This window comes from Physeter macrocephalus, chromosome 15 (genome assembly GCF_002837175.3).
Source record: "Physeter macrocephalus isolate SW-GA chromosome 15, ASM283717v5, whole genome shotgun sequence".
Lineage (NCBI taxonomy): Eukaryota > Metazoa > Chordata > Mammalia > Artiodactyla > Physeteridae > Physeter > Physeter macrocephalus.
Genome location: NC_041228.1, coordinates 71,858,871 through 71,873,707, shown reverse-complemented (window position 1 = coordinate 71,873,707; position 14,837 = coordinate 71,858,871). Strand labels below are relative to the sequence as shown.

The 14,837-nt window shown below is 41.0% G+C and overlaps 1 protein-coding gene across 2 annotated transcripts in view; it reads left to right on the top strand.

Moving 5' to 3' along the window:
- Positions 1-14,837, top strand: part of NKAIN3 (sodium/potassium transporting ATPase interacting 3) — a 560,708-nt gene that overhangs the window by 520,436 nt on the left and 25,435 nt on the right. For both annotated transcript variants that reach the window (XM_055091171.1, XM_055091170.1), the window contains exon 5: positions 2,251-2,311. In XM_055091171.1, coding sequence (XP_054947146.1) covers positions 2,251-2,311 — 61 coding nt within the window. The remainder of the gene's footprint in view (positions 1-2,250; positions 2,312-14,837) is intronic.

Below are 14,837 nucleotides of genomic sequence, written 5' to 3'. Positions count from 1 at the left end.
CTACCAAAAAAAAAAAAAAAGAGTCCCTAGAGGTTACTTAGATTTGTTCCTTTAAATGTATAAATATGTAACAAAGCAATTTATGGAACAGTCATTAGCAGTTACTATTTTCCAGGTCTCTTGTAACAGCTGGAAGGCAAACCAGAGAAGGGTGGGGTAGACTTCATTTTCAAGTTAAAATCTCTCTATCAGGATGGGATTTTTTTCAACCCCATCAAATTAACTCTACATATTGATGTATGAAAACAGTGTTTTAGCATTGAGTTCACCGAGTTTGCTCTCAAGGACCCTTCTCATCAATCCTCTGGCCTTTCTTCCAGTAAATGCCAATGAACAAACCAGTAAATGCCGATGGACCCAGCATATCAAATGGAATGAGCTAATGTTAGAAGATACCAAAATATGTTCCCTGCCAAAGAGGCTAATAATATGCTAATATACACTTTAGACATCATTGTCATCTCAAAAGGTATCAATGAAGATAAAACAATAATTTATTCTACTTCAAATCAGCATAAAGGTGTAAATAGATTTTTTTGTAGAGATGTATAGTCTATTCGGAAAGTAGAAAAATATTCATTGTAGTATTGAGCTATCGTGAAGGCCTTAGCTTTATACTAGATAAGTTCTACAGCACTCAATCAAAACAGTTTGCTTATCTTTCACCTACTTAGATGGAAAAATAATGATTTGTGAGATTTAACTTACCTGAGTTTGCTGTAGGGGAAAAATTATTGAACTACGTAAGCTGTCAAGCATCTGTGGCCTAACTATTCAATAAGCAACGTCCAAGATAAACAATGCAGTATCTAAATGTTGGTCTATAACAAAAGTAACAAAACTAGTTCAGACATTTTTCTATTGTAACATGATTCATCCATTCTTCTACTACCCTTCTCCTTGCAAAGTGAGTAGAAGAGACCCAAAGTATCTGCCATCCTAGTCACACTGCACACAAAGAAACTCTTGATTTGTTTGGCTGTCACTTGGTCTAGCTCTTTAGGGTTCAAAGGATATCTGATCTGCCTGTTTCTGTCACTAGGACTCATGTCAGCTGAACTCATTGCACTGCTCTTCAAGCAAAAGGGTCATCTTCAAAGTCACTTCTCCACAGTAGGTCATATTCATCTAAGGAGGTACATAAAGGAATCCAAAGTAGAACACATGTATTAAAAGGAATGAACAAGATAATCCATGGGAGCATAAGGAGAAAATATTACTCCTATTTCTTTCTTTCTATCTATCTATTTTCTAAAAACCTAAGAAAAACCAGCCTTTAACATTATTTAACGTGTGGCTTGACTCTGGTAGCCTCACCAGGACTACACGTTAGGACTTCATGTGTTACTAAAGTACTAGCAATATCCCATGAGGGAACAGGAGCCCCCCTGTATGATGTGGCTGCAGAAGAACTCAAAGTAGTATTGTTCTCTTGGGTAGGGTCCTGCTCCAGAATAGCACAGCCAGCTCTCTTCAGAAGGCCTTACCCCTGGACTATGGGCACACATACACATCCCTGCCCTTCAAACCAAGCAGGACCCTGTGAGGCCCCCTTGGGTACAAAAGCCTTTTCGTGTCCCTGTTTCTTAGTAGGAAAAAGGTTTCAGTCTCTTAAACATTCCCTGGGTTCCAAAGGACAGATTCAGATAGTTACTAATTAGGGAAGGGAGGGGATGCAGAAACAAAAGAGGAGCAGGCAAGAAAGAAGAACAATATATCTGGTGTTTGTGGCTGGCAGTGTATAATTAACAAAACAATTTAGTATTCAAATAGAATTTACATTCTCCGAGCATTTTCCACAATTAAGTAAATGATTGGTATTTAATTTACAATGAACGTATTTTGATTCCCTTTGTGGTAATTAAACATTAAAATAGTTGTAGTAATAATGAGAGTTGCTACAAATTGCTCTACAAATAGTCAAAACTTAAAAATAGATGTTCTGAATGATCTGTGGTGATTTTGCAATATAAGAACTGTAAATCCCAAATCAAAATCTAAGTGAAATATCTGCAATTTTTTTTCCCATTTCTGTGTACTACTTTAGAAAGCTATTACACCTAGGTAGAAATGAAAAGGTTCTTTAAAATCAAGGCTATTATTTTAAAACATTTAAATAGCATTTAAGATTTTTGTCTATTACAAATTCATAGACGATAATACTGTGTATTCTTTATCTATTGGTTACATAGGCTTTTTAATTATGGACGTCTGTCCTAGATTTTTAAGATATTTTTTTCTCCTTTGCAGTTGGTTGGTTTTGTGTATGCCTGTTATGTGATCAGTATTTTCATGGAAGAAGAGGACACCTGTAAGTATTATTCTACCTACCTGTGGGTTTATTTTATCTGAGATATAGCTTCCAAAACTATTCATTACAGGACCATGAAATCTTTTATATTTGGAATTTTAAATGATTAAAATCAGCATAGTAAAGTTACAATCAAACATTTACAAACTATACTGCACACAAACAAGATGGCACTAAGTATTGAAACTCAGTCCAAGTCGAGAGGGAGGGTGCTGAGAGACAGGGACACCTACAGATGGCTGTTGTTTCATTTTAGTAACTTTTCATCAGAGACCTAAACGTTTCTCTGAGTTGAAAATCGGGGTTGTTTTATCCATCACTAATTGTAAGTATGCTGGCTGCAGAATTTTGAAATCTGACTAATAGCAATAACATCAATACAATAACACAGTCTACCAAGAACTACACATACATAAACTACATAAAATACTCTGAGAAAACTAAAAATGACAACCTTCAATGCAAGATGTAAAAAAAAAGAGAGAGATGCTGAAAAAGAATTAATGGAATGCAAAAAGCTAAGTGGTCACATTTTAGCAGAACACACACACACACAAAAAGACCTATTACCCAAAGTTATGTGGGTAGAGATTTAGCAACATAGGTTAATGAGTGGCATTTATGGAGCACCTGCTAATGTCTAAGGCACTTCTTGGCACCGCTCCATTATGGGTTCATGTAATACCAGACAATTTTAATTAAAAAAAAATAATAAATTATTAGATAAACAAATCATACCCAACCATCCCAGGGATTTGGTTATGCCGCTGCAGATACTCTCTGGGTTGCAAAGTTGACTCTTTAAAAAAATGAGGATAAGTGTCTAGCTAGCCATTACAACTTCTTTCTAGAACACAACTCCAAAAGGGTCTGATGAGTGCTTACCACCAAATAGGTACAGTGCGTGGTGTATGAACCGGAATCCAGTTAACAATGAGGATTTATTTAACCAATTGGAAGAAATATTAGACCTTGAGATTAAACTCATCAGGCAGCGAAAACACGCAAACGTACCACACCGTCTCTTTTGTGCTTGCTTGGGGCTTTGTTTTGTTTTGTTTTGTTTTTTAATGCTAGATGAGCTGGAAAGTTTCTGACATTTCAAAAGTGCTGTTGTAATGACAATACTTTTGACTATGAGGTTAACTTCAAAAAGTACATTTTCAGGTGTTCCATTAGTAGTTCCACAATTTGACAAAGTTAATGTACAGAAAATCAGCAGCATGCTTCCAACTCACAGCTAAGACAGCCTGACAGCCAAAAAAACAACCGGGTGAGCAAGAACAATTTTAACTGGAGTTGAAAACTAAAAAAATGGTTAGAATTGGTGCTGAATAAATACTTCCCCCAAAATGATACACTGATTGATAAATCCCAGCTGAATACCTTATAAAGTACTTTTGAGTAGGTACCAAAATGATCCTCTTTCTTCTCCTTACTGAACTGATTAGAGGTTCTCAATGATGCTTAAGACTTCATCCCCACCTTATTGTGTGAGGACAGGTAGATTAATCAATAATCTTCTTTTATCTAGTAGAATAAATACATAAAGGGCTTTTCCTTGAAGCCTGTGATTTTAAGCAAAACTTGGAAATGCAAAATGTCATGCAAAATAAAAGGCTCATCTAAATTGGGTAAAGGATTTTTGACCTTCTATCAGCCTTTTTTAGAGAAATAATGTCAGTGTATATGGATCAGATTGCTACTGGCAGATATCGTAGTTTTATTGATCTTAGAGTCTTTAACTAGCTTAAGTTTCTCTATCGAAACCTCTGAGTCAGCTATTTTAATGCCCATCAAACCAGCATTGAAGCACCTGCTAGCAGCCAATTCTATTAATGGTTTAATTGTACTGTTTGTTATTAGGGCCCTACATTAAGTTACCAAGAGACATCTGTGTAAAGTAGTTATGTTACCATCAATTCAAATAATACTTAGAGCCAAAAGGGTCTTGGGTGCTCAAAACAAAGTAAACATGCCCTAGACCAACCTGACATGATAATCGGCGGGGAGCAAGATGACAGCAGAAAGCAATCACAAACCTTTTAGTCTGATAGTTCTCAAGGGAGGGTAATTTTATATTTTTTATTGAAAGAAGTAGGAATCAAAGTGCAATTTTAATTAAATTGTCCTAGAGTCTTCAGAAGGCAGATGTGAGCAAAAAGAAATGTCTGAAACCAATTGCAATGATCTCAGAGACTAGTACCATTTGTGCCAACACTTAGGTTTCGGGTGCGACAGTGAACTGCCCTTACCAACCCACAGTTGAGAAGACGTGTCCCTTGAATTGTGTTTCCAAAATTTAAACATAAAATAAGAAAACAATACCGGTAGCCTTCCAATTTATCTAAGTATGCTTCTGGAAAGCTTCTTCTGAAAGGTAACTGCAAGTAGATAATGTAGTGTCACAGTATTTTGGCAGACAATATATCATTTATCATTTCGATTTCTATTCTAACTAATGAAAATCTCTGCCTTATTCAAAATGCAAAGTTAAGCCTTTCTTGGACTGAAAGCTGTCAGCCAGCCTTAAAAATTAATAACTACCCGCTTCTCTCCTCTGCACTGCTTAAGTGGTTCTATGGGCGTGACAGTTCAGCTGATGGACATTTCTGAAGGGTAATAAATGCTTGAGGAAACATTTTTTTCCAGCCACCTATCTTCTTAGTTACCTTTCAGCCTCTTTAGCCATTTCCTATGAAGACTATGATTGCAGGTCAAAGACAATGAAATAAAAAGCTCACAAAAGGCAAGAGTACTGCTAGGTAGGGTCAATACTTTTCATCATTCATTCTAATGAAAAAGCCTATTTATATCTGTTTCATTTTTTATTTCTTTTTAAAAAATCTATCAGTCTCTGTGAACACTTTTGTGAGACCAGGATATTTGGAACCTGTAGTCGTAAAAACATGTCAACATAGAGAACGGACTTGAGGACACGGGGAGGGGGAAGGGTAAGCTGGGACAAAGTGAGAGAGTGACCTGGACATATATACACTACCAAATGTAAAATACATAGCTAGTGGGAAGCAGTCGCATAGCACAGGGAGATCAGCTCGGTGCTTTGTGTCCACCTAGAGGGGTGGGATAGGGAGGGTGGGAGGGAGACGCAAGAGGGAGGAGATATGGGGATAGATGTTTAGCTGATTCACTTTGTTATACAGCAGAAACTAACACACCATTGTAAAGCAATTATACTCCAATAAAGATGTTTAAAAAAAAATTAAAAATAACCATAAAATAAAAGTCAACATCTTGTGTGTGAACCATCTACTGCTGAAATGAACTTGTGGGCTTGTTAGTGCCTTGTCAGATTTACTAAAAAGAACGTTTTTAATTCAAAGAAGTGTGGAGGAGAGGCAAAAAATACTGAAAAATAGTATTAATGTGTATAAATATTGCCAGGCTTTTTCAGAGGAGCTGTTGCTAGCACTACTTCTTCTGATATTAGGTTGCAAACTGCGAATGGGATGTCTGTCGGTTCCACAAAGGCCAGCTTGGGCTGTATATGTTGATTGGCAGGAGAAATGTACATCGAAAATCCTAAGCATTCGTTTTTGAAAAGAAAATGAACTCCCCAGATGTGGGTTCAGCATTTTACATGGAATATCTCAAAACAGCTCTTTATACAACCATTTGACCCCTTGAGGCCCAGCCTCAAGACAGAAGAAAGAGCCCAGAGACATCAATGATTTAATGAATGGGGGATCTTACACATCTGAAGCAGAAAGCGACCTGGAGCGACACCCCACTGTCAGGTTGACTCACTGGTTACCAGGGAAAAAAGCAGAAAAGCACGCCCCCTCACCGCCCCTTTGATAAACTAACATAGTGGAGACATTTTGATATAAAGATTAGAACAATTACTAACAGGGGTCGGGGGCAAGTACACAGGCATTTACTGATTAGGCTCTACGATGAAGAGGGAAGGTCAGTCGTGTGGGTAGGGTGTAGGTGAAGCAGGAACTGGTCCAGCAGGGGATGTACAGAAAGCAAGAGAACAGCCATCTTGGGTGGCCTGACCATACAAGGGTGGAGGGACAGGAGAAATTTGTGAGAGTCAAGGATGGAGAAATACATGAGACCCAGGTAAGGATGATCCCGTGGTCACAGTCAATATTTCAAAGCAGTCATAGTACTGGTCCAATAAGCCATGAAGAATCTACTGGTTCTCAGAGAGTATAAATTTCTTTTGGTAACAATCTGGTGAGTTGCAGCTATCCTCACCACAACTTAGATTTAGAGCCTGAAGCATGTCCCCATAACTCTGCCAAATAGCTACAAAATTACTACCTAACCTTTCTACTAGAATACAAAATCTCTGCCATCAGAATCTTTATGTTCCCAGATATAACTCTAGAGCCTAGAAAATGCCTTGCACATAGCATCTAATAAAAAGAGTGATTGTTGAGGGAAATCCCTGGCTGTCCAGTGGTTAGGACTCAGTGCCTTCACTGCCAGGGGCCCAGATTCGATCCCTGGTTGGGGAACTAAGATCCTGCAAGCCGCGCCTTGTGGCCAAAAATAAAATAAAAGTATTTTTTAAATGATTGGTGAGTTTATTTTATTAAGTAAATTCTCTTGGCCCAGCAACTCATTTTTCAAAATGGATTTCAAAACTACAAGGTTCTAAAATTTGATGAAGTGTTAGGATTATGTTCAGAATTTAGGGAGATGCTTGGTACATTTACAATTTTTTTCTTCCAGTTTTATGGAGATACAATTGACATACAGCACTGTATAAGTTTAAGGGGTACAGCATAATGATCTGACTTACATACATCATGAAGTGATTACCACAATAAGTTTAGTGAACATCCATCATCACATGCAGAAACAAAACGGAAGAAAAAAATAGTTTTCCCTGTGATGAGAACTCTTAGAATTTATTCTCTTAACTTTCATATAAAACATACAGCAGTGTTAATTATATTAATCATGTTGTTATTACACCCTTAGTATTTATTATATTTAGCTTATAACTAGAAGTTTGTACCTTTTGACCACCTTCATCCAACTTACAAATATTTATGTTTAACAAATGGAGGTCCTGCCTCTCTTTAGCATAATCAGATGTATTTTTAGTAATTTTGAAGGTCAAGATATAGGGAGATGGGGACTTCCCTGGCAGTCCAGTGGTTAGGACTTCGCCTTCCAATGCAGGGGGTGTGGGTTAGATCCCTGATCGGGGAGCTAGGATCCCACATGCCTCGGGGCCAAAAAGCCAAAACCTAAAACAGATGCAATATTGTAACAAATTCAATAATGACTTTAAAAATGGTCCACATCAAAAAATCTTTAAAAAGAAAAAAAGATATAGGGAGATGGAGTAAACCTCCACTATACCACATTAGCACAAGAGCTTGAGTTTATGGACTCCTGGACAAGACATCAGGGAGGCAACAGAGACTTGGAAGATAGATGCACCATAGAGTGAACTCAAATGCAAAATACGGCCAAGGGGACAGACGTACGGTCAAAAAGTTGGGACCAACTGGGTGGAGACCTAAGCCAGCCCCACACATGGGAAGGTCAGGCCATACAGAATAGGGTTCTAACTACAGTGCTCTGGTTCAGAGAGGATTCCAGTCCTTGGGCAGGTTAACAAGACAGTGTGTCTCCGTAATGAATGTGTTAATTAACTCCATGGTGGGCATCCTTTCACGATGTATACATATATCAAATCATCATGTTGTAAACTTTAAGTATACTACAGTTTTGTCAATTATACCTCATCAAAGCTAAAAAGAACAGTATCTCTCAAGAAGAATGTCATAAACACCAAAGTACCCAAACCAGTGACTCAAGAGGGGAACTTTCCATGGAGACTAGAGAAGCCGTTTTACTAGAACAAGCTCCAGAGTCAGCACTAACCTCACGGTGAAGTGGAACCCAGACGGTCGTGTCTCTCCAACCCAGAACCCCTATATTTCTACCTAACTAGGGAGTATCCACAGCCGTTATTTTCTTCCCTCCTCACTTCCTCATCTCCAGCTACATCTGTTTTCCTACATTCACCAAGCCCTTTCCTCCCTCTGTTGACTCACTAGCTTATATACATCCTTCCGATCTCAGCTTAACTGTCTCTCCCCCGTTTAGCCACTTCCCCTCTCACCCTCCCCAGGCTAGTTGAGGGCACCCAGGATATACTCATATGGTTTCATTGCACACTGCATTTTCCTTGGAAACATTTAACACAACTGTAATTTTTAAAAGTCATGATATCCCCAGGGCCTCGCCCATTTCCTGACATAATGGGCACTCTGTACAGTAGATAATGAGTGAGTATTGAATGAAGAACCGTGCAAGCAAATGGACTCGGAAGGTTGGTTAGGAGTTCCATTGGCAGAGATGGGGGAGAATTCTTCCGTTTCTATTCTCTGTCTCCATTTATATGAATGACCATTCTTCACGCAAGCTAGAACCTTGGGCACGTTCCTTGACTCTTCCTCACCTCCCATGTCTATTCCGTCACCAGATGAGACACGGTCACCTCCCTTCAAGTAATTAAGCTCCTACGTGTTCTTCAACATTCTTCCCCAGGACGCCCTCTTCCCCGTGCCTCAGTAGGCCCTCTGAACCTGTGCTCAATTTATTTTTTTAATTAACTGTGTTCCCCACTTGTAGAGCATGGGGATTGTACCCTGCCCACCCTGGGATCCAAGGACCTGGTTCCGTATCTGGAACATCATAAGAAATCAGTAAATATTTGTCATACAAATATGATGTGAAATTTTGTGCAAATATGTACAAGACACGTAGCAAGGAAAATGCCCTCATGTCATTACATTATCTCTCATATCTCTGTCCTCACACCTTATGAAAATTTAAATTTTCCATTCCTTGCACTATAGAAAAAAAAAATCTAATTTGCAATAAGGTATAAATGGTTTGTACACTTATGTTTCCTGGAAGTTTTCATTGGCTACTAATTGTGGCCTGTTTTGACAGAAAGTTGACACCAACAAGCAGAGAACACGGACAGCCCAGAGGAAGTTTAATTTTCTGTGTTCCCACTTGAAACTGTGCGTTAGAAATTATTTAAATGAAGGTGGTTGTCAGTCTGCCAATATCTAGCTCTGCGCCCATTAACGAATGGAACCACCCCCTGGGGGATCTCCAAGGCACTCAGCTCTAACACCACAGCCCTGTAGATGATGCCCAGAGCTGGGGGTTATCTCAAGCTTCCATCACGTGCATCACGTTTTCTTCATTCATTTACAAATGGTAAATATCAGGCAGCTATTCAGAACACCTTGATCTGTCTGCTCCAGATTAACAGCCCCGGGAGCGTGAAGCATCAGCCTCACCCCTTAAAGCAAGCGCTCTACACAGATGCCTGTTAGCTTGAAGGAGACATGATCCCGCCTTCTCCCATCCCTGGTCAGACAGGTCGGAGCTCTCAGGTCCTCTTGGTTACCAACAGCCCCACGCTGTGTGGCATGCCCTCTCCTCAAGAAAGAAGACTGAAGGATCTGTCATCCAGATGGTACAGAATGGAAGATGAGGGATTCGGGAACCAGTTGTGATTACGAGGGAGTAACGACAACAACAACAAAAATCACATCCTCACGGCACCCTAAGTGCAGTGACGAAAAAAAAGGGCTTTGAGGGTTTTATGCGGATCCTGGGCAATGGTTTTATTGTGGGTTATTAGTGGGAAAATGTAGGCGCCCAAGAGAGAGAGCAGCTAACAGCGTTCCGACAGGGTCCTTGTGTTTCCATTTTAATTCTAAATTCAATATCCCTACCCCAACGCCCGCCACACACCCCCTTCTCAATCCTCACACTGAGCTGTTCTGCCCGCCCCACCAGGGGGTAGGCTGAGCCCTCGTCTCTCCAGCCGGCCCTGAGCCGCAGAGAAGAACGTGCTGCACCAACCGGCCTTGATGCCGCCCCATGAGGTCACACGTGCGCATGCGCGCCGGCCACCTCGCCCTCCTCTCGCTCGTTCTGAGTCTGCGCCTTCTCCAGGTCCCTTAAAACTGCGGTGTTAGTGCTCCCTACCGTGAGACTTTGGCGTCCTTACTCTCACTTTAGGAATGAGGACATGAAGCCCAGAGAGGTGACGTGATCCTTGCACCCTTGTCCTCCTCTATTCTGCCCGCTCAGCGCTGAGACTCTCCCGCTAAGACTCTACAGCAAAGGAAAGCCAGTAGGCATGGGTGCCCACAAGCTCCTAGGGTCTCTCTCCCATCGGATCTGTCCGTATTTATCCATGATGTTCTCTTTCCTGACATAGAAGAGGAGGCATTCTCTCTGTCCCCGGGCTTTTGTGGCTTTTCTGTCCATCCTTCCCACGTATTCAGGTGCCTGCTTCATTAATGATTCTCTCTCCGCCTCCCTAACTTTATCTCTTTTCCCCTTCTCTCTCCCAGTTTCTTCCTCTCATGGGACCTTTTTCCTCAGTTTATGAATAAAGCCACATAAGTTTAAAAACAAAACAAAAGAAATTACCCTGGCTCCCCACCCGGTATACACTGAGCTTCCCTGTCTCTCATACTTCTTCCCTCCACATCTAGACTTTTCTACAAAATAGTCCAGACTTACAGTGTAACTTTCTCACCTCCGATCCACCGTCAGGCCGCGGCTGTTGGGCTTTCTGTCCTATATTATCACTGAAAATGCTCTCTCGAAAGCCAGCAATGACCTCCTAATCGTCAAGTTCACTTAGATCTTACCGGGCTTCATTGTAATGGGTGACTTAGGTCACTGTTGACTTCTCCCTTCTGGCTTCCAAGCAACCCCATCTCTTGAGTTTTCCCAGGCACTCCCATCTCTTGAACAGCACTTATTTTAAAAAAATATATATTTATTTATTTGGTTGCACGAGGTCCTAGTTGCAGCACGTGGGGTCCTTAGTTGTGGCATGCCAACTCTTAGCTGTGGCATGCATGTGGGATCCAGTTCCCTGACCAGGGATCAGATCTGGGCCCCCTGTATTGGGAACGCGGGGTTTAACCACTGCGACACCAGGGAAGTCCCAAACAGCACTTATTTTACCAATTAAATTTTTTTTCTATTATCCTCATGCAAATTAAGCAGATTTCTGATGCAAACATAGGTAACACATAACACAGGGCCAGTACTGGCCCTGGCTGCTTTTGGAGTGAAGTTTTATCATTAAGTCCTTAAAATGTTAACTTGCCATCCCCAGTATATAGCTTATACTCTCACCGTTACACTAAAGCATTTTAAGTCAGATCAGACAATGAAACACAGGCATTTTAAAGTAAGACCAAACAATGAAACAGATGTTCATCCCTCTTAGATAGCAAAATGGCACACAATATTCTCAAGAGCTATACTCTTGGACCAAATATTTAATGGAAGTCAGATTTTATAATTCCTTTGAAAAAATGTCATGCAAGTAACCAACACTAAGAGGCATATATAGAACACTCATCTTCGTGTGCTTTTTTTTTAAAAGATTTATTTATTATTATTTTTTTTTTTATTCATTTTTGGCTGCATCAGGTCTTGGTTGCGGCACGTGGGATCTTCGCTGAGGCACGCAGCCTCTTCATTTTGGTGCACGGGCTTCTCTCTAGTTGTGGCGTGCAGGTCTTCTCTTCTTTAGTTGTGGCGCTAGGGCTCCAGGGCGCGTGGGCTCTGTAGTTTGCGGCACGCGGGCTCTAGTTGAGGCGCGCGAACTCAGTAGTTGTGGCGCACGGGCTTAGTTGCCCCTCGGCATGTGGGATCTTAGTTCCCTGACCAGGGATCGAACCTGCATTTCCTTGCATTGGAAGGCGGATTCTTTACCACTGGACCACCAGGGAAGTCCCTTCGTGTGCTTTATACTAAGCATTTTATTGACTAAAAAATAATAATTTAGTGTTCTTTCTGGGAGCAATATCTGAAACTGGTCTAAGTGAGGTATTTGGGAGTACCAATAACTTGGATGCCAACATGAAGATAAAGTAGGGGAGAAGTAAAGGCATTTGTCTCTCCTTCTAAGTTGTATGAGGCACAAAGTAAATTAATTCTAAATTTTATACCTAACTAGCCTTTCAGTTTTGTCCACATTTTTCCTCAGAGGAGGAAACAGGAGCTCGCTCTCTCACTCACTTGCTCTCTTTTTTCTCTCCTCTCTTTTGTTTGCTTTTGCTCTCTCTCTGATTATAAGAACAAAAAGTCCAGATTAGAGTTAATGGTGTACTCAGAGAACAGCTTTCTTTGCTACGTACAGTTCAGTCAACTGCAAAGCTTGAATGTACATGCTTGTGTCAGAGGTTGGCCAGTTGTTTGCCATTTGTGTGCTCTTTTTCCGACACACAGCTGGGCTGCATCTCCCAGGCTCCCTGCAGTTAGGTGTCCCATGACATTGAACTCCAGACCATGGAATGCAAGCAGAAGGGACACGCCCATTTCCAGGCCCAGCGCCCCCGTCACTTCCACATGTGGTTCTCCATGCTCTTCCCGCTTCTGCCTGTTGGATACAGACCAGCATAGAAGCTTTGGAAGCCACATGTTTAAAATGATGGAGCCACAATGTTGAAATAAATATTGAAATTTATTTCTCTAACAAATAAGCATCTCAAGCAATTTGAGTTTGCTGTATGTTAAGGGATTTTCAGCTGGGAAGCAGGACCTCAATTCCAAAGGGATTCTCACTTTCCACTAATGGATTTTCAGAGCTTTTTGAAATAGTTGGTGGAATAAGAGGAGATCTCATTCCATACCCTTCAAATGTGATTAATTCAGCAGCCCACAGCATCAGGACTCAGATGACGTTAGATTTGAGTAGACACAAGACTTTACTCCGATTAAGAGTCTCTTTCTGGTTGTTTTTTTTTTTTTTGCGGTACGCGGGCCTCTCACTGTTGTGGCCTCTCCCTCTCCCGTTGCGGAGCACAGGCTCCGGACGCGCAGGCTCAGCGGCCATGGCTCACGGGCCCAGCCGCTCCGCGGCACGTGGGATCTTCCCGGACCGGGGCACGAACCCGTGTCCCCTGCATCGGCAGGCAGACTCTCAACCACTGCGCCACAGGGAAGCCCCTCTGGTTGGTTTTATACTCACTAACCCTTTAAAACATTTTAATGTCTTCCCACATGACTCAGATGCTTTGTTGACATTACACTGACTTCTTTCAACCGTAGCTTCTGATGGAATTCTGTGTTCTTTCTATATTCTAGATAGGTTGCCAATTCTTGTCGATATTTAAATGCTTGATTGGATTCAGCATTTCTCCCAAATCTCTTCTTGTCTGAGGTCATTAACCTGTCCAGATCCAAAAGTATAGTCCAGTTCCAGCATATTATTGATTAATTTTAGGGCTTTAAACAAGTTTAAATAGCTAATCCTGTATTGATTTGATTCATTCATTCAAGAAACAGTTATTGAAAGACTTCTATCTATTAGACCCACAAGGATACAGAAATGAATAAGACTTGGTCCCTTTCCTGGGAGATCTTACATTCTAATAAGTGAGCAAGGCATGTAAATAATTATGGAAGAGTAAAGTGCAGATAACGGTCTGTATAAAGTCAATCAGAAGCACAAAAAAAATAAGCAGAGGCTAACTGTGTGTCAGGGCGCCAAGCATGGCTGCTCAGAGCGTGAGAACATGGTCTTATATGAAGAATGTTACATCATGAGGAAGGGAACAAAGGAAATGCAGTTTAAATACTGGCAAAAGTATGTTCAAAAAAGCTTGGGAAAACCATGGGATACTCAGGAAGTGATGAGTAGTGTGGTATGTTCAGTTCACTAAGTGAACAGTGGGGTCAGCCTCGGAGGGACCTTGGATTCTGTCTTAACACCAGTGAGTCCCAACCTATTTTATATCTTGGCACTTATAGAGAAAGTTAACATTTATAAATAAATTACTTTTTCCGAGCAATAAATGACCACCCCAAAGGGCTAGCTACCCCAAGTCTTGCTCAGCAAGTGAGTACATGCACACCCACACCCTACTCAGGTCTCTCCAGCTGCGATACTCTGCCAGATGACACATGCAATCAATGAATGGATTTAATCTTGGGAAGAATATGATCAGATTCAATTCTCTTTGAACAGTAATTCATAGAAAGAGAAAAGAATTTATAAAACGATCTCAGAAGAAATGGCATTTTGGGGATGGAGTCTGCCCTAGAAATGGGAAAACCAAAAGTAATAATAGAGGCTATTTTTAAAAAAAGAAAAAAGAATATTCAAAGGGGAAATGTTCAAAATTGTAGAAGCAGACAGTAAAAATGAATTATAGAGAGACTTCAAAGTCAACAAGTATTTGTCACTTGATTTATCGAGCAAAGTAGAACATTAGCCAGATTTAAATGAAAATGATAAAAATATATTGGGACCCGGGCTTCCCTGGTGGCGCAGTGGTTGCGAGTCCACCTGCCTATGCAGGGGACACAGGTTCGTGCCACGGTCCGGGAGGATCCCACATGCCGCGGAGCAGCTGGGCCCGTGAGCCATGGCCGCAGAGCCTGCGCGTCCGGAGCCTGTGCTCCGCAACGGGAGAGGCCACAACAGTGAGAGGCCCGCGTACTGCAAAAAAAAAAAAAAAAAAAAAAAAAAAAT